Source organism: Rattus rattus, chromosome 1 (assembly GCF_011064425.1).
Source record: "Rattus rattus isolate New Zealand chromosome 1, Rrattus_CSIRO_v1, whole genome shotgun sequence".
In the NCBI taxonomy this organism is placed as follows: Eukaryota; Metazoa; Chordata; class Mammalia; order Rodentia; family Muridae; genus Rattus; species Rattus rattus.
In genome coordinates, this window is record NC_046154.1 from 26,278,419 (window position 1) to 26,306,050 (window position 27,632).

The 27,632-nt window shown below is 43.3% G+C and overlaps 1 protein-coding gene across 10 annotated transcripts in view; it reads left to right on the forward strand.

Annotated features, from left to right (window-relative positions):
* Positions 1–27,632, forward strand: part of Epb41 (erythrocyte membrane protein band 4.1) — a 158,567-nt gene that overhangs the window by 105,682 nt on the left and 25,253 nt on the right. For 2 of the 10 annotated variants that reach the window (XM_032896859.1, XM_032896852.1), the window contains 7 exons: positions 1,537–1,634; positions 2,287–2,459; positions 9,251–9,435; positions 12,786–12,842; positions 13,008–13,049; positions 14,042–14,104; positions 18,672–18,848. In XM_032896859.1, the coding sequence (XP_032752750.1) occupies positions 1,537–1,634; positions 2,287–2,459; positions 9,251–9,435; positions 12,786–12,842; positions 13,008–13,049; positions 14,042–14,104; positions 18,672–18,848 (795 nt within the window). Of the gene's footprint in view, positions 1–1,536; positions 1,635–2,286; positions 2,460–9,250; positions 9,436–12,785; positions 12,843–13,007; positions 13,050–14,041; positions 14,105–18,671; positions 18,849–20,669; positions 20,706–21,091; positions 27,020–27,632 lie in introns of those variants that run through there. The other 8 variants (XM_032896843.1, XM_032896865.1, XM_032896847.1 and 5 more) reach the window with 6 other exon arrangements.

Genomic DNA, 27,632 nt, shown 5'->3' on the forward strand with positions numbered 1-27,632 from the left:
TAAACCCTTCCTGTGTGCCAGGGACTATTCTAGGGGCTAGAAATACAACAGTAAAAGGACGCTGTTCTTCAGCAAGTTTGCATTTTAATATAGGGAAGCTAAGAGAAGGACATGCACAGAAAGAAATATTAATAAATGTTATGGGAAGTCCTTGGCTTGACGTCTTTGTCTCAACTTTATCCAATAGATAGTGAAAAATACACAATTCCTCCTCACATCAGTTGAGAACGGCAGGGTACTAAAAAGTGGAGTGCTGTGACTAAAAGTGCAGAGGGCTGTGCCATTTTGTAGCTCAGTAGGCAGATAACTTCCGTGACCTCAGTTTCTCCATGTGTAAATTATAATTGGATCTAGTCAGACGGTTGCTGTCAATAAGGGCATTCAAAGCAAACCTGCTTCCGTTTTCTTCCTACAAAGTGTGCCTGAGGTGCAGGCAAAGAGCCAGACCGAAGGCTGGGTTCCTAGTAGCCCTGGCAGTGCAGGGAAAGCAAACCTGTAATTCCAGGACAAGGAAAGACGCCCCAGAGACTTACTGTACGACGTGGTGATATGGGTTACGGGAATGTTGCTGAGGGGTCCACTAGCATGTGTGAGGCCGGGGTCTAATCTTCAGCACTGATGCTTCCCCAAGTCACTAAGAGGATGCATTCTAAGTCTTCTTAAAAGCACTCACGAGTTTGTCCGTAGGCCAGGTGGTTATTCTGCAACACATGCACACACCAGACATTCTCAACATGTCAATATGTGTCGGTTTTCACTCGTCAGTTTTTAAAATTAAAAGAATCTGGGCTGGACAAGGAGGCACACACCCTAATTCCAGAGCTCTGTGATTTACATAGCCAGGCCAGCCAGGGCAACATAGTGAGACCCTGCCTTTAAAAAAGAGAGCACTCATCTGGCTTGAGACACAGGTTTACCTCCCAATCCTAATTCCTACTGCGTGATAATATTGGCGGGCTGGAGCAATTACTGGATGTCTCACTCCCTGAGTAATCTAAAGTTACAAACACAGGTCTGTGACTAAGGAAAAGCATTTAAGACAGTCCGACTGTCAGACTAAAGTGTGTCTCAGAACAATACCTGTGTGTGGTGTGTGTTCTAAAAAAATCAGAAGATGCGTAAGTAATGGAAGACCTATTTCCTGGCCTTACTGCTTTTGACAAAACCTCTGTCGCTGAGCAGATTCCTTTTAGTAAGAAAAAAATTAACTTAAGTTTTTTTTTAATTTAAAAAATATTGCGTGTATGGATGTTTTGCCTGCATGTGTGTCTGCGCCACATGCATGCCTAGTACCCATGGAGGTCAGAAGAGGGTGTCGGATCCCAGGGGAGCAGATGGCGGTGACATGGTAAAGGATGGTTGTGAGCCACCATGTGGGTTCTGGGAATTGAACCCTAGTCCTCTGGAACCATTGAGCCATCTCTCCAACCCCCAGACATTCTTGGTGTGGTATCTCTTTGATGGCATCATATTTCCCTGGCTCTGTGTCACTCCGACTGAATAACTTGTGTTTTATGTTTATTTGTATCTTGATAGCAAGAGCATTATGAAAGCACCATTGGCTTCAAGCTTCCCAGCTATCGAGCAGCTAAGAAACTGTGGAAAGTCTGTGTGGAGCACCACACGTTTTTCAGGTATTGTTCTGCTCACGTATTTCTCAAGGATGCATCATTTGTGCCTGCTTCTATTTCGAACCCGCGATTGGAATTCTCTTCTCTGTAGAGCTGGCATTTTGTTTAGCTCAGGTCAGAGCAACTTAATCAAGGCAGTGTGACTCTAGTTCTCCCTCTGTTGGTTGGGAGGCATGGCTCAGCATTCCCAGGGTACCTTTCCACCCTGGAGAAGAACAGCAGAAGTAAGGAGCGGGACCCGTGCTTGCTAGGGGCTCTGGTTGCTTTAACAGCAGCTGAGCTCAGTCCTGGACTTAGGTTGCTACAGACCTGGCTCCTATAGTAACTTTGTAGCTTTAAGCAAGTAAGTTCTTCCTGAGATGTGTCAGTTTCCTGTACCTGTAAAATGAGGGAAACATTTCAAGGTCGTAATTTTTTTTTTTTTCCCGGAGCTGGACGTAATGTTTTTAATAGTGTAGCTCCCATCTAAATTAATTCTGGTTGCTTGAGATGTGACCTAGACTTACAATGAGGATTGCTTGACTAGAAATCTCTTTAACTGTTAAAATAAACCACCACAAGAGTTTGGAAACATCTTTATTCTTCACTTGATTTTTAGTTTTATAGTCACAATAGTAAAGTAGTCTAATAAACAGAATTATTATGTTTCTCCCAGACTGACCTCTACAGACACCATTCCCAAAAGCAAGTTCCTTGCCCTGGGATCCAAATTTCGATACAGTGGCCGGACTCAAGCGCAGACCAGGCAAGCCAGTGCCCTGATTGATAGGCCTGCTCCACACTTTGAGCGGACAGCAAGCAAACGGGCATCCAGGAGCCTCGATGGAGGTTTGTATTAGATATTATTGATGTTACCATGATCTTTAGAGAAAGATAAAGGAAGTATAAGGGTTGGCTTTTTCTTATTGTTATTGTTGATTTGTAGTGTTTTGAGATAAGAACTTACTATATCTGAGACTGGCCTTAAGCTCTTTGGCTTCCTGTTCTGACCTGAGTGCTGGGGTTGCAAACATGGCACCATGCCTAACTAAGAAGTATGATTATTTATTAGAATCCTACTGTATCTGATCTACAAAAAAGCTTAGTGATCTAGTGAAAGAGGTGCTGCTGACAAATTCAGCAGACTTAAGGACTTAAGGCCGGGTGTGGCGGTGCAGACCCTTAATCCCAGCACTCCCAGCTCTTAGGAGGCAGAGGCGGTGGATATCAGTGCTAACCTATCCTCCACAGGAGTTCCAGGCCAGCCAGAGCCACAGTGAGACGGTCTCCAAGCACACACACACACAACAAACAACAACAGTTAAGAAAACCATCTTAAGAATTGGAAGTGGGGCTGTAGAGATGGCTCAGCGGTTAAGAGCACCGACTGCTCTTCCAGAGGTCATGAGTTCAATCCCCAGCAACCACATGGTGGCTCACAACCATCTGTTATGGGATCAGATGCCCTCTTCTGCTGTGTCTGAAGACAGTCACAGAGTACTCATAATAAATAAATAAATCATTTTTAAAAATTAAAAAAAAAGAAGAAGAAGAAGGGAATTCACTGCAGGGCAGTAATGGCTGAATACCAAGAGATTCTACAAGTGTTTAACTTGTTTTTTACTTTGTTCAGTCACTTGTTTTGCATGCCTTAATGTGCCCACTCTTGTTCCCCAGAGACAGTGCTGCGGGTATCAGATATGACCTCCATCTTCTTAGGAGTTTTCATTCCGTAGGTAAAAACAGAAACAAATAAAAATAACTTCAGGCAGGTGTGAGTGCTCTGAAGAAAACAGAATGGGGAAGTGAGGTGCGAATGTCTCAGGTGGGGAGAGAGAGGAGCGCTTCAGACCAGGTAATCCAGTTACAGAGAGCTCTATGGGGCAAGGCAGGGCTCCCTCCTCCCTTCAGGACTGCGTGCTGGCCACCCTTTCATCTGGAGTGTTTCATCTAGACCTTGGGATGGCTTCAGGTCCAACTAAATGACGCAATCCATAGAGCTCTCTGTGCCAGTGGAAATGCGTACCGTGACTTGATTCAGTCACTCTGGTGGGTAAGAACCTGAAATGTGGCTGCTGGAGGGGAGCTGAGCATTTCATTAAAAACCAACAACTGCGTGTGGCAACTGGCTGAGCACAGGTGTGGGTTTAGTGAGCCTAGAGGAGAGGCGCGTGAAGTGTGCTCAGGGCAGCAGGCGGAAGCCAGGCTTGTAAGGGCCTCGTAGGCCCACAGTAATGACTTTAGATTTTCTCTTCATTATGGAGGGAAACTATTGGAAAGAGTGACACAGCCTGGCTGCTGTCACCTCTGCATACTGAGTAGCAAGGCTCCACCTGCACTGAAGATTAAACCAGAAACAGGCTGGAGGCTGACACGGGACTCAGCTTGTGGTGGGCAGTGGAAAGCGGTTAGTGGTTTATTTGGAAGTAGGGCTGACAACACTGCTAGTCAATCAAGCATTGGAAATGCCCAGGGAAGGAAAATCATTTAGTGGAAGGAGACTCCAGAGTCTGGCGTGTAGAGGAAGGAGGTTTCCATTTTGTGTTGTCATTCCACCTGCATGCGTTTACTGTGTTCACGTGACAGCATTCCTTACCTCATTCCTTACCTAGTAAGTCACCCGACCTCCACTTGAACTTTAGTGTGACGCCATTTTTGTTTGTTTGTTTGTTGTTTGTTTTTTGAGGCAGGGTTTCTCTGAGTGGCTCTGGCTGTCCTGGGACTCACTCTGTAGACCAGACTGGGCTTGAACTCAGAGATCCGCCTGCCTCCGCCTCCCACTTCCTCTCCCGAGTGTGTAATTAAATGCATGAGCTACCACTCCTGGCAACTTTTCTACACATTTATTGAACCATTCTTTTTCTATTTCCATTTCTATTTCTTTGGATAGTTGTCTACTGACATTTATCATTTTATATTGTATTTATCTTAATAGTTATTTATTTTTATTTTGGGTGCATTGGTGTTTTGACTGCATCTATGTCTGTGCAAGGGTGTCAGGTCCCCTGGAACTGGAGTTACAGACAATTCTGAGCTGCTGTGGAATTGAACCTGGGTCCCCTAGAAAAACAGCCAATGCTCTTAACCACTGAGGCATCTCTCCAGCCCCTTAATAAGTTAAGAACATAAGCAACTCACCAGAGTCGGAAGCCTCGTTAGAAGTAGCAACAGAAGCCAGCTCTGGCCTCTGAGATGTGCTTTCTTTTATTTTTAAATTCAATTAAATTGTATTTGTGTGTGGGTATGTGCACAAGTGTGGGTTTCCTTAGATGTTAGCAGACGGTGCTGGGTCCTCTGGATCTGGAGTTACAGGTGAGCTGTCCAGAGTGGGTGTCGGGAATGAAATTAGGGTCTTCAGCAAGAGCCAGCGTCCGAGCTGCTGAGCCATTCCTCTAGCCCTGGGTTTGCTTCTCACCCTCTCACTTTTAGAAAGGAGAGACTAAAAGTTGTAAGAGTTAATATTCATGAAGCACTTAGTATGTTCTAGGTATTACTCTAAGCCAGTGATATTCATGAAGCACTTAGTATGTTCTAGGTATTACTCTAAGCCAGTGGTGCTCACGCTTCCAGTGCTGGGATCCTTTAATATAGCCCCCCATGTTGTGGTGACCCCACCATGAAATTATTTTTGTTGGTACTTGATAACTATAATTCTGCTATTGCCTGTGAATCTTGGAGGTAAAGGTTTGCCACAGGTTTGAGAACCACTGCCTAAGCAGTTAGAGAGTTTTCTGACTGGATTCATGTTCCTTTCTTTTTGTTTTGACTTCTGTTCGTATTTGGTGCATGTGTAGGGGTGTGTAGGCATGTATGCTATGCAGTAACATGTATGTTGACATCAGAAGGCTGTTGCTGTTTATAGCTGGCACACAAGCATCTACGGATTCTGTCTGTTTCCAGGGAGCACTAAGATTATAGAAGCACACTAATGTGCCAGCTTTATGTGGAGTCTAGTTATTTGAACTCAAGTCTTCACATTTGTGCAGCAAGCTATTTATACACCAAACCATTTTCCCAGCCCATCACCATCCTTGAAAAACACTGGAGAGATGTCTTGCTGGTTAAGAGCAAGTATTGCTATTGCAAAGAATCTGAGTTTAGTTCCCAGCCACCCACATCGGGCATCTCACTGCTGCCTGCAGCTCTAGCTTCAGGGATTTCGAACCTTTGTAGTTACCAGCACTCGTGTGCCCTGCCCCATTCCCTCCAAACCACACACACACACACACACACACACACACACACACACACACACACACACACACACACGCTCCTCAGTACACCTCAGCCAAGTCTGCTTCTGTTCTTGTCAGCCAACGGGGGCATGATGGCTGACATCAGTGGTTCTGTGTCAGCACCAGCACCTTGATCAGAATCTTCAGGAATAGGAGACACTGACTTTTTAAAGTTTAGTGTCCTCTATACAGACTGCAGGGTCTGTAATAGCTAACGAATGAGGTAATAATGCTCAAAGCCACCTATCATTACCCTTTCCTTGGTGCGAAGGATCAAAGCCAGGAACCCAGGCATGCTGTATGAGTGTGCGTGTGCATGAACATGTGTGCTGAGTAGGTAGCTGTACACACGTGTGCGTGTAGGTGTGTGCACATGGAGGCCAGAGGTTGACATCGACTGTTTCCCTGATAACATTCCAGCTATTTTTTTGGGTAACTCACTGAACCTGGAGCTCACCAGTGTGCTGGGCTGGCTTGGCAGAAAGCCGCAGGGATCTATCTGCTCCCCAACCCATAGCTAAGTTACTGACGTATACTTAGCTAGTGCACGGGTGCTGAGAATCTGAAGTCAGTCTCGTGCTTGCCCACAAGCACATTACCCTCTGAGTCACCTTCCCAGCCCCAAGCTAAAACATCTTAAATACAAGTCACTAACATACTAATAGACACTTAATTACACTTAAGTGAGTGAACTGTACAGTATATATGTTATAGTGTAATGAAGCTGTCGAAAACCCGATCACATTCATTGTGATCTATAGGTTGTAGTCTCCATACTGCAAAACTGAAGGAAATTTGCTTTTCTCCGGGGTTTCTCCTTCTGTTGAGTTTTATGCCACTGTGTGCATAACTAATTTTTTTAAAGCTTTATTTATTTATTTTATTTATATGAGTACACCGTTGCTGTCTCAGATACACCAGAAGAGGGCACCAGATCTCATTACAGATGGTTGTGAGCCATCGTATGGTTGTTGGGATTTGAACTCAGGACCTCGGTGCTCTTAACCGCTGAGCCCTCTCTCCGGCCTGAATAATTGAGTTTTCTGAATGTATTTTTTAAATAATATTAGCTTATCACGAAATAAATATAAAGACTGAAGTACATGGTGTTGGGAGTTACTGATATTTAGAATTAGATATTTTTTATCCGTTGAGTATTCTTTCCCCAGCTCCCCTATGGTTAGTGTCCTCCACATTCCATGGGAAGCTCAAGTCTCTTCCTAGCACCACTGCGTGTGGCTGAGGGTCGCATGTGAGGGTCAGGATTCAGGTCTCGCCTGTCTCTTGTTCCTTTTCCTGTGAGGGGTGTTCATCGTAGCTGTTATTTTGTAGTCTGAGCTGTGACCTCGTCTGTGTCTAACCATTGGTTTTCATGTTTGTGTCTGCTTCCCCAGCACAGCAGGAATGCTGAAGACTTAAACCATTTGGCTCTGCAGTATTAGGATTGGATTAGAACCAAATTCATGTAGCAAAATAACACATGGTGAGAGCGAGGGCTCTGTTTCTATGATTTCAGGCAGAGTTGAATTAATTCTTTGAGAGGAGGTGTGAATACACATGTAATCCCAGGCATTAGCACAACTGTGAGAAAAATATTTTGTCAGTTTCCTTGTTTTGTTAGGCTTGCTTTGCCATCTGCCGCTCTTGGGTTGACTAGCTGAGAGCACCCATTGGCAACAGGGACTTGTGAGCGGCCACAGATCCGTCGTTGCCGTCTGAGATAGGCTCTACGGGCCTGTTACTCTTTGCTGGACATCCCCTGAGAAGTCTTTCGGAGAGGTCATTATAGGATAGTAAGCATTTCTTTCTTGGTGTCATCTGAATAAGACGGGGGTAACTTTCTATATGTCAGTCTGTTCTGGCTTAAAGAATTCCTTTGTTTTGCTTCATTTTTACTGTTTATAAATCTAAATGTATCAGAATAAATTATATTCGGAAGTCTGAAGAAGAAAAGTACCTAATAAAATTGTACATTTCCGTAAAAGAGTATTCAAATCTAATAAAAGTCTCAGTACAAGAAGGAATGATGGCCTGTTACCTGAAATTCTAAGTCAGAGATGGCTCAGTGGGTAAAGGCCCTGGGCACATAATCCTGAGAGCTTGAGTTCAATCCCTGATCCCAAGTTAGAAGGAAAGACTCAATTGCCAAGGGTTATCCTCTGACCTACACACACACACACACACACACACACACACACACACACACACACACATGCCACCCCTTACCTAACATGCACAAGAAGACACACAAATAATAAAAATTAAATACAATTTTGAAATGAAATATTAAAGTTAGACGTGGTGGCACATACCTACCTCTAATCCCAACATTTATGAAACAAAGACAGGCAGATCTCTGACAGTTCAAGGCCAGCCTGATCTACATGCTGAATTCCAGAACAGCCAGGGATATGTAGAGAAAAATCCTCTCTCAAACAAAAAACAAACAAACAAACAAAGTTTACCGTTGACATTAAACCTTAGTAAGGTTTGCTACAAAGTGTATGAAGGTGGAACCCCAGACCTCCTGGGTTCAAGGCAAGTAAACCATCACTGAGCTACAGGCACAGTCTGTTTTGAATTAAGTTACCTAAAGCAGACGCCAGCTAGTTCAAACCCAAGCAACAGTTAATCACGTGCAGAGGTTTTTATAGTCAGCCAGTACGGTTTATTCTCTCCCTAACTAGGCTTTCCCAGCCCCTGCTACCTCTGCCTCTCTCTGTGCGATAGATGTCAGCACCTCCTTTCTCTCTCTGCCCTAGCTGTGACCAGAACATCTCCAGATATTGTCAGATGTGCCCTGGGGGGAAGAAGCAGCCCTGGTCGGGAGCCGGTGTTCTAAGTACTATAGGGGAAAAGGCTGTAAGACGTTGATATGGTGGAGGGTGGCTCCGTTACTTTGTGCTTTATTTTTGGGTGAAAGTCCAGAATTTTTTGATCTTTTAATCAACTGATTTATTAAAAGAGATTGTCTGGCTCAAAGATTTAACTTTCCGTACATCCAACAGTAAGTAGCCCCTGTCTAACAAGACAACAGGCTTCATCTACTCCACCAAATCAGATGTTTGTTTAGGTTCCTGAAACCATCTACGAATAAATGTCTACTTTCAAACAGCTTATTGGGAGAGCCATCCCGAATCTATGCTTTATTTATTTTTTTGTCTTTATTCAAATTCAGCATTTAGGCAGCAGTGATTAAGATGTGCTGGTTTTTCTGTTGGGGATATTTTATCCCCTCACCATCATCTCCCTTGAAAAGCACTCATGGTTCGAGTTCTCCCTCTATACAACATACAGGGGGCTGCAGCATCCGCAGACGTCCTGGATTTGCAGTTTCACCCATGGCTTTAAGGTCAGGACAGCGGCGCCTCCCCTCATCTACTCTTCCCTCTTCTCCTCACACAGCAGCAGCTGCCGAGTCCACAGACCGAAGCCCTCGGCCCACCTCTGCCCCAGCCATTGCTCAGAGTCAGGTCACGGAAGGGCCAGGGGCACCTGCCAAGAAAGCACCAAAGGAAGCCGTGAAGGTTGAAGAGAAGCGGGGAGAAGAGCCAGCTGAGCCCGAGCCCGAGCCCACAGAAGCTTGGAAGGTACGGCTTACATGCCGAGGTCCGCTAGCGCGAGCTCTGAGTTACAGGGGCTTTCAGAGCAGTGGAGTCTCGCAGCTTCCCAACAACGTTGCCTTTTCTCATCGTTTCTAAAAGGAATCATGTCTCACCAACCTCCTGTGTGTTTTTCTAGAATTTGATTTTCAAAGAATAGATTTGCATAAAGCACATTTTTAGAGCTATTTAAAGCTTTTCTAGTTTTTTTTTTTAGGATTTTCTTTTTATTTGATGTGTATGAGTGTTTTGCCTGAATTTACGTGTGTGCACCACGTGCATGCCTGGCGCCTGCAGAGGTCAGACTGGACTAATCTTTTATGTATGTTCAATATATGTAAATAGCATTTACACAGAGCTAGTTCAGGTCTGTTAGAGTAGATGCAGGTCTCACTATTGAGAGGAGGTACGAGGATGGCGTTCCTGACAGTGACTCTTTGTTAAGACCTTGGTGAGCTCCTCCTCCTTCCCATGCTCATAGTGTATAGGTTGGCCGTTCTTGTGGAGCCAGGTCGTTATCTGATTCAGTGTAGAACAGTGAGCAACTGCTATTTTTATTTTAACGGTTAAATATGACATACAGGTTCCCTGTCTTGAGTGACATTTGCCTGGTGTCCATGACATCGGTCTTCAGATTCCATGTGGCTTTTGAATACCTGCTCAGTTTTTAATGTTGGAATATATCAACCAGCAGTTCCTTTCTTTAAAGATTTGTTTATTATATATGAATATACTGTAGCTGTCTTCAGACACACCAGAAGAGGGCATCGGATCTCATTACAGATGGTTGTGAGCCACCATGTGGTTGCTGGGAATTGAACTCAGGACCTCTGGAAGAGCAGTCAGTGCTCTTAACCACTGAGCCATCTCCCCAGCCCTCAACTAGCAGTTTTGACTTTCCTTTTCCATACTGATTAGAGAGTGTCAGGCTATTGGAGATGTCAAGGGGTCTCCCTGAATGGCTAAGACACCACTGGTTTTCTGCTAACTCACTAGTTTTCCTTTGGCCCATAAATCATGCAGGTACTTCAAAAATAAGTTTCTTTTGCCTTTGAACTTTGGCAAAATGAAATGGGGTTTGCATGTTTCCCAGGCTAGCCTTGAACACTCGTAGTCAAGAAACCCTTCTACCATAATCTTCCTAATAGCTGGGACTGTAGGTATGTATCATTGCTCTCCTCTTTTGGCCTCAATTCTTTGTTAACCTTTTCATTCAACTTTTTTTATATGCACTGTGTTTGGTCCATATGTATGTCTGTGTGAGGGAGTTGGATCCATTGGAACTTTTAACAGTTGTGAGGCAGTGTAGGTGCTGGGAATTGAACCCTGGTCCTCTGGAAGAGCAGACAATGCTCCCAACGGCTGAGCCCTCTCTTTAGCCCCATAGCTCTAACTCTTTTTTTTTTTTTAAGATTTATTTATTTATGTTATGTATGTGAGTACACTTTTTTCCCTTTTTCCTTTTATCATTACATCCTGGCTGCAGTGTCCCCTCCCTCCCCTCTTCCCAGCTTCTCCTCCTCCCTTCCCTCATATCCCCTTCCCTACCTACCCCCAGAAAAGAGTAGGTTTCTCAGTGACATCAACCAAATATGGCATAACAAGCTACAATAAGACCAGGCACATAGCCTCACGTCAAGGCTGGATGATTGGCCTCTCAGTTCTTAAACCGAAGTGGTGGCTCTCCGTTTTCTGCTGCTAGATTACTAAAGACCCAAAAGACGTTATTGTTTAAACGGGACTTAAGCCTTATGAAATAATTAAAACTAGTATTTGCGGAGTATACATAATTTTATGAAAACATCATGTCTGTTTTAAGTTGGGCAGGATGGCACAGGTCTATAATTCCAGATCTCGGAAAATGGAGTTGGAGGCCAGCCCAGGCTACATAGTAAAACTCTGTCTCAAAAACAAGCAAACTGGAAACCGAGACATCACCTCTGTTACTGAAGAACAAGGGAACTAGCGTGCTAACTGGGGTCTCGAGCAGAGATGACCCAGTTATTAATTAATTGCTCCTGGCAGTTCCAAGTGTCCAAGTGCATGAGTGTTCGGCAGTAGTGCAGAGTCTGGTATCCTCTCATGTTTTTATATTCACCCTGGAGAAAACAGCACAGTGGCATTGTTCTGCGGAGCAACGCTGCTTCATGCACGTGAAAGGACTATGCCAAAATCGCAAGTTGACGGGGTTCTGTAAGAAACAAGTAATATGACAGAACCACCTCACCCTTGGAAAAGACGAGTCGGTCTCTAAATGTGAACTACACAGTGCTTTGTGCCATGCTCACTGTACGGTGTTCCCGAGTCGCAATCAGGTTTTTAAGTAATTACTCCAGTCTCTGACTATAAGACGGCTAGTTCTAGCTGTGTTCTAAAGACTCGCAGCGCCCTTAGGATAGTGCTCTGAGGCGACTGCTAAGGGTGACTCTAGCTCGTCTGCCCAGCATGTGGGTTCCTAGGGAGGAGACTGCAGTGCCGGGTGCTGTAGCTGGAGAGGAAGGTAGCTGCAGGCCTCAGTCTCAATTTGCATGTAAATTACTTTATGTTCTCTTCAATGAACGGAAGAGTACACTGCCTGCTTAAATGTATTGATCAGCCGACTAACAGAGACGTTTGTGTTTACCTGTTTGGTGTCTAATTTGCTAATTACATGTGTCTTTACTATAAAAATTATCTCTTTGATTATGTCATGAATATTACACATTTATATTTCCATTTGTAAATCTGTTCTTAAATATGATTTAAAGTACTGGAGGGACAGGAAGGTAACTGGGAGGAGGATGAAATGTTTGCCTGAGTTCAGAACCCTCAGGAGCACAGTGTCTGTAATCTCAACACACCCTACTGGGAGACGGGAGGCAGAATCAGGAAAATACACCTCAGTGGACGAGAGAGACCCTGTGTTAAGCAAGGTAGAAGGTGAAGGCTGACACCGAGATTGTCTTATGACCTCCACAAGAGGGCTGTGATGTACGTACGTGTACACACACACACACACACACACACACACACACACACAAATACGTCTAGGTTATAAACAAGAACGTACAGCTAGTATTAAGCCTAGATTACTGCTTTTGTGAGTACCGTTTTTATAAATAATCATTAAAGTGGTTTTTTCATCCATAGGATGATTGACTCTGTTTTCTTTTGTGGTAGCTTGCCTACCTATATTACCTCTTCAGCCTTGAAGCTGTCGTGACGAACTAACAGACAGTACTGGGATGAAACCTTCCCTGTAGGGGCCGTCGTTTTCACCCCAGCTTCATGAGGCAGCTTAACTATTCATGGAAGCCTGCTAATCTAAAATGTTTCACTATTTTATTTCTTGAATGTAGGTGGAAAAACCCCACACCGAGGTCACAGTACCTACCTCAAATGGTGACCAAGCTCAGGTTTGTGCCAACAGGACACTTGTCCCTTTCCCCTCCCCGCCCCCGCAGTTTTTTTTAATACTCCTCCATTCCTCTTTACCTTAAAAATAAATAAAAGGTTCAAACAAACTTCAATGAGCCAATATTTTATCTGTTTTTTTTCTTTATTGAATTGTGGCAAAACAGAAGCTTGCAGAAAAAGGTGAAGATCTGATAAGAATGAGGAAGGTTAGCCTGTTTTCACTTTCACAGCTAGGCCACCATTTCACCCATGCCCGCTACAGTGTATTAAAAAGACAGTGGTCCAGCCTTTGATTCTTCTTCTTCAGAAATTACTCCAAGAGCCAGTACGTGGGGAACCATCAAGCAGTACAGTCAGAATGTATATTTACACACACACACACACACACACACACACACACACACACACACACGCATACACACACAGAGAGAGAAAGAGACAGACAAAGACAGAGACATTAGACCCTTAGACTATTTACGGACAGGTTTATCCAGATAAGCTTTCAATATTTAAGTATCTTAACGAAATGCAATTGTATAGGCCAGACCTAACTTTCAGGCTGACTTTACGAGAACTTTCCCAGTGGCATCATATTAGTAGACCTATTAGCATTTTATACACATTTATCGCCAAAGCCATCCTAGCAGGAACTTCCAGCATTAATAGCATGTGTTTAACTGCTGTGTGCTCATTTCCCAGCCTCAGAGTGGGATGAACCAGTTCTTACTGGATGTACTTGTTAGCTGATTAAATCTGGAACACTGTAAACATTCGGATACCGCAGTATTTCAGAAGCATAAAACTCTCCAAAAGACTAAAGTGTTTTTATAGCATTTCTCCACTCCGTGTTACATGGTGTCCAAACCTTTTAGAGTTATATATTATCTCAAGGTAATATTCAAATAGTTCAATTTCAGAAAACAGCTTATTGTGTTAGAAGCAATGAAGCCGGGAACACTGTCTCTTTAAATACCATCGTCATGGCTTTCCACTGTTTGCAAACAAGGTCATCCGTCATTCCCTCTGGTAACCGTGCTAGTGTCCCTGTGCTCCTGTGACCATTTCATGTTGGCATTTGCTGCATCGCCCACATTTACTTTTCATTGTTTTTTTGTTTGCCAATTTGCAGTTTGTTTCCCCGCAAGAACAACATTTTAATTTTTTTATGCTTCTGTTTTTCTCCCTTTCGTTTTCACAGAAAAAGAGAGAGAGACTAGATGGTGAAAACATTTATATCAGACATAGCAATTTAATGTTGGAGGTTTGTATGAACTTGAAGCTTATTTCAGTTGGTGGCCTGGAACCTTCTGCATTCTGTGCTGACCCCCTTCACCCTGCGCTGTGTTTGGTTTTGCATGCCACTGCATGAGAGACGTTTAGGTTTAAAGCGCTTTTGCATGTTGGTAAACATGAAGATAAGCAATCATCTCTCCTGACTTTTAGTTTGCATCTCTCTCATCCTATCCAAAAAAATATATGATTGGAGCTCTCTCTCCCGTTCATGGTTCTACCGTTTTATCCCCCCCCCCTTCAGAACATTCAAATACCATTGCTAAAAGTTTCTTGAAATTCCCAAGACTATAAACTGTCAATATCCCAAGAAACAAATTTGCACTGCTTTCGCCTGAACCGAGAAGAGTCTCTTTAAAAAAGAGGGGAGGTGATCACATTCCACATGGGCTTACGCACTGAAGGGAACAAAAGCTCCTGAAGAAAGACTGGGAGGGAGCCTAGCATTTGAGGGGTGGTTACCTCAGGGCTCACTGTAAAGCAGGCTGGTGGGTAGGATTTTTACTTTTAAGATGAAAACATTGTAGCTAAGGAATTTAAATAGTTCCTCCAAGGCCACAGAGCTGTTAAGTTGGTAAAGCTGGAATCTGACTGGGGAGTTTATGGTTTTTAAGGAAAGAGTAATGTGTACCCATCCTAAAGTCCTTTTTCTATTACATTCAACAGTGACAACATTTTTACCTCAGTTCATAGACTTTTCCTAGTTGGGAGGAACTAGTCCACACTGGGTATGAGATGTAAAACCAATTTGGAGATTAAAGAAACTCCATGAGAAAAATTAAGTTAGAATCATTCTCTGTGGAAGAATGTGGAACCGGTGTTAGTTTGTACATCAGAAAATCTCCTAAGTAGAAGTGGAATATTACATTCTGTAACAATCAAGGCAGAACCCAAAGAAATGAGTAGAAACTGACATCAGGGTGTAGCTTCCTGGCTGCAGGAAGCTTACAAGTGTGGGGCGCTGGAGGGGAGAAAGGGAGAGCCGCAAGCTGGTAGAAAACCTGTGGGAGACAAACGTTCCTCTGCTGCAGGATCTGCTCTGAGACAGCGGTCTCCTTGCCTCAGCCTCCTGAATGTGGGCATGGCAGGCGTGTGCCACTGTATCGGGTGAGGTGGCACGCAGCAGAGAAAAAAAAAAAAATATATATATATATATATATGTATGTATATATATATGTGTGTATATATATGTCTGTCTTTTGGTCAATAGCTATATTTTGAATATCTGCTATATGAGGCACTTTAATACAAATATTAAAAATTACAGATGACCTTCATTAATCATATGATTGAATTGAATGATGGCACAATTCCAAGTGCTTTACATCTATCTGTCTCATATAACATAAAACCTCTAAGGTCAGACCCTTCTAGATTTCAAACTTGGGAACTGGATCCCTGTCATATCCCATATCTGAGACCTAAGTCCTTTTTTGTGTGGAGATTAGGAGGGACAAGACACGTCCAGTGGTCTCCTCTTCTCGGGGTATCGTCTCCCCACTGAACCTGCTATGCCAATCATATATTTGTCACTTCTCCCACGAGGTGTGCTGTGGCTTCTGAAACTCACGAACTTCCTCTGTCGTCTGTGTTTTCTTCCGTGGCATTTTTACTGAGAGCCCCGAGAGGGGATGTTTGAATAAGTGTGTGTTTGAAATGTAAAACTACTAACTGCCTTTTGAGAACATTTTACATTTAACCCAGTGTTTGGTTTTATTGCTGCTAAAATCCTAAGATGATAGGCCTTAAAAATGATCTAACCTGAACATAACCCGACATAATTTGACCATCCCTCCTTAGTTATTGTAAAAAGTGACCCCAAGGAAGTTCCCTCAAGTTCTCTGCTGCTCTGGCAGGTTTTTTCCTTTAAGCCTCCCTCCCACCTTCCCTTATCGCACCCCCACTAATGCTTTGTTCTGGCACAAATAAGGTCGAGTTCATTTTTAGATCTGCCGCCTCCTCCTCCACCTCCCAGAGAGAACCTGTAGCAAATGTCTGCGACACGTTCTATCTGGAACAGGTCCCTTTGAGATCTTAACTGTATTCTATGCCCCCACAGGTTTCCAGTAAAACAGCTAAGAAGGATGGAGAAAGCTCTCTCAGAAGCTACCAGATTTACTGAAAAATATATATTTTCTCAGGTTCCAAACCAATCAAAAGCTAGGCGAGGAGAGTCACAAGTCATCAGGCGCAGCTCTGGCTGGGTCTAAATTATGTTTATCCCAGAATCTCATGCTTGGTTTTGTTCCGTCTTGCTAGCACTTTTAGTCATCCCAAATGTGTTAGGTTGTTCTTGGCCCCAACAGATGTAACATCAGATGAGGACCTGGGTCATAGACTCTCACATGCCTGACAGGTCTCAGCTGCTCATCCCAAGGCTGAGCCTTGAGATTTCAGCTGTAGCACAGGCGTTTCCCGGTGAAGCTCACGTTCCTAAGACGGGCTCACTCTTCTCCTTAGTAAGTGCTAGTTACGGAGAGCTGCAGTTACCTTTTGGGGTTAGTTTTCTCTTTGCTCTCAAAGCAAATACACAGAGGTCAATCTTGAAAAAAAAGAAAGATGAGAGAGAGAGAGAGAGACAGAGACAGAGACAGAGACAGAGAGAGACAGAGAGAAAGACGGACAGAAACAGAGAGAGAGAGAGAGACAGAGAGAGAGAGACAGAGAGACAGAGAGACAGAGACAGAGAGAAGTCAATTCATAGTTAATTCATGAGTTTCTGAAGGAACAACCCCAGAATCCAGACGTCATGTGAGTCCCTGGGTTTCATATTGTTTTCTCCTACATAGCAATTTGGAGAAAGTTCTATTTAGTTAAGGTCTTTCTTGCCTGCAGGGAGAAAAAAAAAATAAAACCACAAACAAACACAAAAAATTTGATCCAAAAAAAATTCCATATTGTTTTGTTTTTATTTTTGCTTTCTAAAGTGAAATTATTTCCCACAATGCCAAAAATAGACAGATCCCAAAGTTCGCACAGCCCGCCGGGGATCTATTTAGCTTCATGCTTTTCTTAGCTACTATGCTGCCCTAATGGGAAGTAAACACAAGATTGTATTAGAGCTGCAGGCTCCAGCTTTATGACCTGCAACTCAAACTTTTGTATGTGCATGTGTATTGTTAGACAGAGAGCAGTTGAGTCTTTGTCTTCAAGTCAAATTTACCAGACTCCTTTTGGTCTGATGCCCCTTGTAAAAAAAAAAAAATTATTAGACATCTCTTTTTAACAACAGCAACAAAATCTGTCTGTCTTAGCCTATGCTTTATTAGCCTTAGTTTTGATTGTCTCTCCCTAGGGTGTTACCTTGAGTAACCTTTCACCTATCCGGCAACCTCCAGTTGGAACAGTTGGATCGTTTTAAGTTATCAAGGAGAGATAGGAGACTCAAGACGATCACTGAAGTCCTTTGAGTGGTGCTGGCAGTTAAAGCCAGGGCTATGTACTTGACAACAAGACCCCTGTCACCCAGCCACTTCCCCAGTGTAGGTCCCAGTAAGGCCCTATTTTGCATTGTATTAAGAGAAGTGAACAAGGAAGCCATAGGGTTTTTATATTGTAGGGAAAATACTAAAAAATATATATATATATATGATATATATGTGAGATATATATAGATATATATATAGATATATAGATATATGTATGTGATATAGCCTAGGTGTAGAAGTGTGAGGACCTGAGTTTAGTCCCCAAAGCCCATGTAAAAGCGCTGGGCCAGGTGGTGCACACTAGTAATCCCAGAGCTGGGGTAGTAAGCACCAGAATATCCCTGGACCTTGGTGGCTAGCCAGCCTAGCCCTGGGTAAGCTCCAGGTCAATGAGAGACCCTGCTTCAAAAGAAGAGCCTCTTTTGTTGTTCTCTGGCCTGACGTAGACATGTATGCACACATACAGGTATGAATAGTTTTAAAAACATCTTTATTTATTTATAGAGGTACTAACAGTTGACTTTGGAAGTCTGGAAATAAGAATTTTAATAATAAATTCCTGAATCAAGACAGGCCTTCATTATAGAGAATTGAAAATATTACAGCGAGGGAGGGGTTCTCAGCGTTGCAGCCCACCAAGGACAGCAGCTAGTGGAAGCTGAGGTCATTCGCCATGCCCCTCATTCATCAGTTTCCCTATAGCTATCTCCATCCTGCCTGAGCTGAGCCTAAATCAGTTCTTACCAAGCTGAGGCTAATGGAATTGTGGGGTCGCCTTCTCGGAATGAGGAGGTGGAGATCTGGTTTTGCGTCCTTCGTGGAAGAGGAGATACAGTTAAGGAACAAGCACTTCGGGGCAGTTTAACTGCAGGAGCTTTGGGATTGTGATGCTTCACTGCTTCCGAGTACAGCACTTTGTTTAAAAAAAAAAAAAAAAAAAGGCAAATATACAGTGTTGTATATTTACAATCTAAGTGCAGAATGCAGGCCAGTAACGTCTGTCCTGAGTGTGGTGTTTTCTACCAGCGCCCACTCTCTGATGGGTTCCCTAGGTGTGTTTTTTTTGTCCCCACTATTTATCGTTCTGTGTCTTTATCCTTTGAACTGTAGGATTTAGACAAGAGTCAAGAAGAGATCAAGAAACATCACGCCAGCATCAGTGAACTGAAAAAGAACTTTATGGAGTCAGTACCCGAACCACGGCCCAGCGAGTGGGACAAGCGCTTGTCCACACACTCACCCTTCCGGACTCTTAACATCAACGGGCAAGTCCCTACCGGAGATGGAGTGAGTACCGTGTCCACATGACTGTAAGGCTGAATGCAATAAGTATTTTAAATATGTACGTTAATAGTCTGTGTCTGAACGTTTAGAGCTGGAATGTGGCTTTGATACCCTAACAGTCTGTTGCTGCTCTAAAACACGCCTGAGCATTTAGGTAGCTCAGTGCAGTTGTTCGAGTCCTTTAGAGTCACTCGTGGATGTCTGGGCTCTGAGAAATGCTCAAAGCTGCCTGCTTCTGGCTAGTTTGTGTTTATAAACCGACTTCATGCCAGGAAGGCTTTGTTTATATTCAAAATGTGCCTTCCCGGCCGGACCAGGGAGTTTGCTAAACTTAGTAAGGTCACAACTGGAAGGAAGTACATCTTTTTAAAACTTTATTTGAGCATTTGCACAACTTAAGAAATGTGTGGAATGATTGCTCACAGTTATGTAAGAAATAAAAGAGGCCCTGAAGCCAGAGAATGTAGAACATGGGATTTCAGAAACACAACTGACGACTGATCTTGCATAACATCAGACCTTCAGCCCGCTGTTTTATGAGAAAGTTACGATCAGAGCAGGCCAGAGACACCTCTCAGGGTCTGTTCCCCATTATTTCCTACCTTGGAAACCCTACTACAGAATAAATAAATCTGTTTAAAGGTAGTATCTTGTCAAATTTACATCTAAAACGTCTTTATCTTTAGCCAGTGCCATCTGTATAAACAGTCACCATAACTCGGTGACTGATGTAATGGTGTGCTCACTTTGGCCCCCAAACAATAGCAGCTCTAGTTGAGCAGTGTCCCCAGTAAAATCCTTAGGTTACCAGGCACACACCCGCAGTTTCAGTCCTTGTGGGGCCGAGGCAGAAGGATTATTTGAGTATAGGATTTTGTGGCTGAATCAGATATAGACTCTTTCTCAAAACAAAATGAAAATTGGGTTTAAATTTTTTTTTTTAGGATTCTTGGTAATCTATCCAGATATAACATTTATTATTTAGTTTCTGGAACTGCAGACAGGGATAAAAACTCTTCCAGGAATACCTTTTGTGGTTTTCAGATTTGGATTAAAATTAGCTAACAGTCTCACAAGTGAGGCAGGAGGATACCTCTTTAACAGGCCGTGGGTTGGGTAGATTCAGTTGTTCCCACACATTGTCCCCTCAGACCCCGTTCCCGGACATACATGTACATTAGTTCTGTGTTCTGAGTCAGTAGCATGTACTTTGAACTGGTAAGTGAGACGATGACTCTGAAAGGCAGATACTTCATTTTGATGTGTCCTTAGAAATAAAGACTCATTAAGGTCCAAGGATAGTTACAGATTGAGTCGACTAAGCGGGTCTGGCCAAGCAAAGCCTAATAAATGCTCTGAACAAGCTGTTTGTCTCGTTGGGCCTGCTTTTAGACTAAAGGATCTTAAACATCCTCGCTTACCTGGTGTTCTTCATGGGAGTGGTGTGTTGCTATCTCATCTGTTAACACCCACATGCACACACGCACACACGCACACATACACACCACACACACACACACACACACACACACACACACACACCCTGTAACTGCATATTTTTCTAGAAGTTCTGATTTGGACTCTGAAAGTGACTTGAAAAAGTGACTTGATGCTTTCTCGGATGGCATTGGGTAAATCTGTGCTGGTCTCCATTTTCAGGAAATAGCTTATATCTTTGAATGGAAACCCTGTAGAAATCATCTGAGGGCTGATTTGGGGGATGGTAGTGCCATTCTTTGAACTGGGGGTACCTCTCCTTACCTTTGGCAGCTTTGTCATTGCATTTCGAGGCAACTGAACTTTATATAATTTGTGTATGACCAGGTGAAGAAAACTTCTATCCTCCCCTCGGAGAGAAAGGTTGGTGGGCCAGAGGTAATGCTGCTGCCGTGACTGTGCTGCTCACGCAGAACTTGCTCTTGTCATGGCACTGAGCAGAGCACCCCCAGAACTCAACCACAGCGGCTGAATCACTCTTTTCTTTTGGCTGTACTAGTAAATCCACGCCCACAGCCTTTGGCCTCACACACCACATTCCCCTGCTGCAGCATCTGCAGTTCTGTTTGCTTACTTCAGCGCATGGCTGGTTGAAAAAGCTGCATGCAGTTGTTAATATGTACAGAGAGAAAATGAATTTAATGATACCCTATTCTTTTTATGTTGTCTTTCTTCTCCCACCGTATTTTCATTTAAAACTCATTATAATTTTGCATCCTGTCTTTCCTTTTATTCTCCTTGCTGACCAGTCCCCTAGCTACTTTTCCCCTGATACATATCACTTAGGGGTGTGCAAAGAACCCGTGTTCAGCTTCCAGACTGACCAGAGAAGGCTGGCTCAACTGAAGGAACTCAGAGCCAAGTTTTTCCTCTCATAGATGCCATCCGCCTTGACCGCGGAGAGCAGAATACAGAGATGCAGGGGAGAAAGTCCAAGTTAGCCAACTGGGGAGCAGGGGGAGACTTCCTTAAAAGTTATCAAAAGTATTTGCTAAGTATATAAACCTTCCTGAGGACCATAACCCTTTCAGTCAGGATTCCCAGGCTGTGCGATCACTGAGGTCTTTGGGGGATGTATTTGCCTCTCTTCTTCTTCTCTGTTGCTGCCCCCACTCCAGGGTAGACCCTGGAGACACATTATAAAATTTATAATTTTGTTCTTATCTTGCAGTCTTTACTGCTTCTGTTCCACTGAGCAAAATCTAATTCTCATACTGAACTATTGCAGTTAGAGTTGTTTTTGAAGAGATATGAAAATATGCTCTTTATATTCTGCCATTCTGTTTGTTAGTAAAAGTAATAACTTCATTCACGACAAGCAGAACGGTTCTTTATTGACATTGTCTGATCCATAGACGATTGGCAGCATCAAAGCAATTAAACGACCTGAATGTGTAGGGAAAACACTCAGGCACGAATACCCTCACCAAGACAGTAAGCGACAGAGTGAAGGGAAGCCCGGGACCGCTTGAACTTCCAAGTGTTCCAACACTGGTTTAATCCAAACAGTAAATTTTAATTTAATCACATAGTTGAACCTGCAGGGTAAATTGGCCAAAGTAGAGAGAGGAGCTAAACACCAAGAGCACCCAGACGACTTCCCACACCTTTGCACATCCCCAAGTATCACTCAAGCATTTTCCATCTGTCATTTTGTTCATCTCTCTGTCTTTCTTGATCTTCTACTGTGAAAGCAGACACAGGAACGTGCTCTGTTAGTACAGGGTGAAGAGAGCAGTAAAAGGCCAGAGAGACCAACTGAAAGAACCTTGCCCCAGCGAGAAAATGAAGAGATTGCTCCCAAGGTTTCTATTCCAATCCCTGAGGAACACAAGGCTCTCAAAAAGTGCCGCCTCTACTCTAGTGCTTTCCCGTCGCCTCGCATTCCTTTCATGATGTCTTTTCTCCTGGTCCTTGCCCTGGCTGTTTGGTGGCTGATCTTTCTGTGACTGGAAAACAGGGTGCTCAAGACTAAAACCACTCAACTCTGTCTCTGGCTTCAGATGTGTAATTACCTACGTCACGCCTCGGACCCTGAGCGTCACTGTCATAGGGACCTCCGGAGGCCGTTTTTCTTGTCAGTAATAAAATGTGAATCTCTGGAGAGTCTACATTGTGAGGAAAAAGGAGTAGCAATGGATTGGCCCACCAGTACTCCTGCCCCAAAGTCAACTCGTTAGGCAAATCAAATGGAGGTGCATGGCAGGTGGTACCCCAAAGCTACCGTGCATGCTCTTACTGTTGACCTGTTCTGTCCTCTGCTCAGTGTCTCACACAGACTGGGACACCCTGAACAAATGTGATGGACTGTCTCCCAGTCTTCTATAGCCATTATTGTGGCATGGGCTCTGTAGTTTAAGAAGAAATTCAACTTCCCAACCTTGAAAAAGCCTTAAAATCAAAGTTTTAATCCAAAAATCCATAACCACTCCTTTTCTTAGAGTGTCTAATCAGTACATGCAAAGGCCTTTTCTTGAAGGGGCTTTGACACCTGTGGCCTTTTCGTTAGTGTTTATGAACTGAATGGAACAGGCAGCTTTATTCTGCCTGGTGTGTAGAAGAATCATGCAGAGGTTAAATGCTGTCTTTTAAATGCACAGAGAGTTGATGTAGTTTAGGAAAATGGTGCTGGTGTCCCTTGGCCTCTAGCCAGGGTGGAAAATTTCAGACTACCTACCTTTAAAAGTCCTAGAGTACAGATTAACTCGAGATCTGTTATGTAAACACACTTTTCTCTAAATTGAAATATTGTTATTTCCTTGTGGCATAAGTAATTATTGCTAGAAGCAATATTTAACTGTTATAATAAGCTTAAATGATACTTTGTTTCCTTGTACTTCAAACCTATTCTCCCACTTGTGTTAAAATCTATTGTTTCTAATCAGCTGCCTTGAATCTAAGCTTTCACTGTGACTTGTGTCCAGTTTGCATGTTGATTACGAGGCTTTCCTGATGTAGAGGTGAGCACGCCTTCCTCAGAGCTCCATTCGGATGCTAAACTGGTGGTTTCTCACCTTACTATATTAACCTTGCATGTTGTCGCTTGCTTCCCGCGGCACCTGAAAGCATCCATCTGGATGAGTTGTTAACGTCTCAAACACTAGTCTAGACTCTGAGTTCGTAGAGTCATCGCGTTGAGACTCTATCTTTTATTTTATTTCTTAGTGCTTTTTGCTCAATGAAATTTCTAAAGATGGTTTTTGCCTTTGAAGAGGGGGAGGGAGAGAGAGAGTTAAAAAAAAAAAAAAAGGTAAAACCAAGAATTTTGTTGTTGTTCTTCAGAGCTCGGTAGTATTGATCTGTTGTCTTGACAGATAGGATTGTCTGATATTTACTGAAAACTGCTACGGTGTACTCCACCATCATTGGACTTAGGGAAAAAACTGGAAAAAAAAAAAAAAAAAGCAAGGACCAGGCTAGATTTAGAAAAAGAAATGTGATATGTATGGTTTGTGTAACAAGTTATGTCTATTTATAACAAACATTTTTTAAGTAGACATATTTACTGCTCCACTCGTAAGGAAACGGATGGCAAAGCCCTCTGAGGTACTGAAGAGCTGCTTTGCAAGGTAGACCGTGGCAGGCGTGAGGACGCCTCTTTATCTGTGAAACAGATGTAAGATTTCCTTAATGGAGTAACAACTGCAACTAGCATTGATTATGTTCTTGTAAGTTTTTTTTTAGGAATTAAAAATTAATCTCAAAATTTTATCAGTACTTTTGTAACTTTCAGATTATATTTCCTACAGTTCCAGTTTTCATCGTTGTACACAACTTTTTATTAATTACTGTAAACGTCACCCTGAATTTTATTTCCTTTTATATTGGAATTATTTCAAATCCATTAAAAGTTTAGCGTGAGCCAATGGTAACTGTTGAGCGTTCTGAAGTGATCTTTGCTAACAAAGAAGTCACTTCCTATCAGTAAAGCTGCCCACAGGTGGATGCCAAGTCCTTGTATTGAACAAAGCTGATGAACATGGGCTCAAAAGATAAATGTCATAGTTATCGGAGGACAAACAAAGCTGTTCCGCCCTGTGTGAGCTCCCGTTAATGGCGCCAACACAAGAGGCCACAGACAGCATCTCTTCTCTCCCCTACTTCACCCCATTCTCAGCACCACGGGCGTTCCACTTTACCCTGGACCAGCTTCTCGATGGCAGGTCCAGAAGTAGTTTGGTCTAAGGATATTGACACGGACCTGTGTCAAGTGTTGGAGTTTTTGCCTTGTTTTCCCGCCAATCATTTCCAGATTGAATTGTGGAGGTCTTAACTATCTGGTGCCCGTATTTCCACCTAGTTCCTTACGGACAAACCTACCTCATGAGAACGACTCTGCACCCTGTTTCAGGAAGCGATGGTGTTCAGCCTCGGCCCCTGAGGAGCTAGGAAGATAGACTCTTTTTAAAAAGCAGACGCGTGAACCTCTTGAGATTCTTCTTGAAGTGAGCAAACAGCCCTGTTTAGATCTGTCTGCTCCTGGCTGATATTTGACAAAGCACTTAAAACTAGTAAAGTTAAAAATGCTTTTCCAAACGTATTCAGCTCCTAATGAATTCAGACGGTGTTCTTTGAGCAGAGCGTACTTGGGAAGAAGCCCAGCTTCTATATTTTAGAATTTTTTTTTTTAGCTGTTTGCTTATCGCTAGCATTCGTAGTATGAAGTAGATTCCGTTTGCAGGTTTTACACCTTTGTTTACATGGTTAGTGAGAACTTTAAGGAGGGGACTGACTGCTGATCAAGAGTAGACTAGAATCACCTGAACTGACTGTCCTGCTGTCATTGGAGAACCCGGGGGCTTCCTTAGCCACTTCCGTGGTGGTTTCTATGGTAAACCCACGAGGTACTCTTTATCATTGAGGCTCAGTTACTTTTAGGGGTTATCACCAGCAAGAATGTTTGCCTACACTTCACCCAGTGGTCATTACCTAAAAAGAGGGAAACAAGATGAACTTCTGTCTCACTGTTGCTTCCTTGAGGAACTCTGCAGAGCCGCCTTCCTTCCCCTTTAAGCTTCATACAGATGATGAAGTCCTGACCCTCACAACTCTACATGGGAACCTCCCCTTCTCATTACACCTAATACTCACTCCCTGCTCTTTGTGACCTTGACACCAGAACCAGAGACAACTCCTGCTGTCACCTCTCCTGCCTTAGGATCCCCTTGTACTGGAGCAGATTGAGACGCCCACTGATGCTGGGCTGGGAAAAGGCAGCTGGATGGTTATGAAGGTCTGTTCTTGTGGTGAGGAAGCCTCTGGAGTTAGGCTAGGACAGGACAGCAGTAGCTATGACCGTCAGGGTTAAATTTAGGGGATTTTATTTGGTAAATAAAATTCCTATCACCAGTGTTCATTATTTTCACAGGTCAGAAATGCAGGCTAAAAATGAACTTGTTGGAACATTTTTTCCTCATTTTTCGTGACTTGGTGGTTATAGTATTCTTCCTTTACCATGGTTACAATCCTCTTTGGGGTAATCAGTAGATAAGCCTAAGATTAAAAAGAAGGAAAAACAAAATCCCAGCTATCCTTTCTGGTCCCTAAATTGACAGAAGCAGTTGGCTTCTCGTTTCATTCCCTGCTCTCTTCAAGAAAAGGGTTATAGCTCAGTTATGGAGAGTGTGTTTAGTATGCATGAGGCCCTGGTTGATCCCCAGCATGAGGAGAACTGGGAGGAGGTGCGGAGTAGGAGCAGGGGAACATGGTTACTTCCTGCACACTGCAAGGATGCAGGAATAGCACCCCTGATGCTCGAGTCTGACAAGATCTTAAGTCTTTCACTCTGGTACAATGTCACTTAGAGATTTAGGAGCTGGCATGGCAGCTTGTGCTTCAGTACCTCCCAAGAGAGATGATCGTGTTGTCTGGGCAGCCAAGCATTTGTGTAATTCACTCTTCTACGAAGCCGGGTGCTTCTCTATTGCTTCGCCTGTCGGTCTTGAGTGCAGGGATTGTATTGAGTTGGGTGTGGTTGTGCAGAACCGGGAATGCTGACGAGGGGAATCGGAATGAAATCAGAGGAGACTGAGGCAGGAGAGCCAGTTGAAGCCAGACTAGATTACACTCTGAAGACCGTGTTTCAAAAAGGAAAGAGAACAAAATCTCTGACCTCTTCATGAAACTTGTTAAATTAAAGGCAGCTCTCTCTCTCTCTCGTGGAGTTGATCTTAGTTCTTAGCCTTTGAGGACTGCTGTCTGTATCCACGGCGAGGCTTTGTTTGCCGTCCATCACGTGGTTCCCAGGTACGCCCTTGCCTTGTATATAACAAATAATCAATGTGTGAACTCAGTTACTAATAACGGATGGGAACGGATAAGCTCTAGCTTTGACGTGGACTCTCTTGTACTGAGATACATTTGATCACTATATGCCTCATCTGTAAGTGCAAGCAGCCACGAAACCCTTGTGCAGAGCAGCTTTTCTTGTTAAGTGTCTGCAGTCCCTGCTTTACTTAAAGGACCTCAGGTTGGACGCCACTGTGGTAAATGCTGGTCTCTCTTGTTAACATCTTGGAATTTGGTTTGGTTTTCGTTCATCATAGCTATTGATCAACTATTTTCACTCCAGAATATATTATCAAGACTGGCATACGTGTTCATATGTTTAAGTTCGTCTTGGAGTATGATGTCATTGACAGAATGTCTGTTTATCTGAAATACATCGCTGACATCAATCTGATATGTTTTTCTGTTGTTTTATACGCTATAAAACCAAAGCCTATCAAACCTTCGAGAGTTTTGTGCGTTAGGTGGCTGGGTGGCTGGCACGGCTTCTCTAAGGAGTGGCACTGTGAGGTGAGCCTCTCACAACTGCTCAGCTCAGCCACAGCAAGAAACGAGAGGAGGCTCAGCAGGACTGCATCTCAGTCAGAATTACTGGACACAAAATTTGATTTTTGTACAATTTTTATGACACTAAATACTTTTCCCTACCCATTTAAAAACCATCTATTCTTAGCTCATGGCCATACAAAAACATAGACTGGAATTTGGCCTATGGGGACTAGTTCTCGGATTTCCCTCACAGACTAGAAAGCTGATTGGTTACTTTTTTTTCTGGCTTTGGTGCTGTTTTGTTTATGGAAATTGGAAATTGGCATCAGGTGGCTCTTCACTGGAACATGAAGTCCCAGGACGACACGGTGCCCTTGTCTTTACCCCCTTCTCTGCGTGGACTGGGGTCTTAGTAGAACTCGCTGACTACTGTCTCTTTGTTTGGATTTAAAGGGTCTGTCTTCGATTTTCTCATACAGAATAAATAAGTAGTAATTCTTAAATACCTTCTCT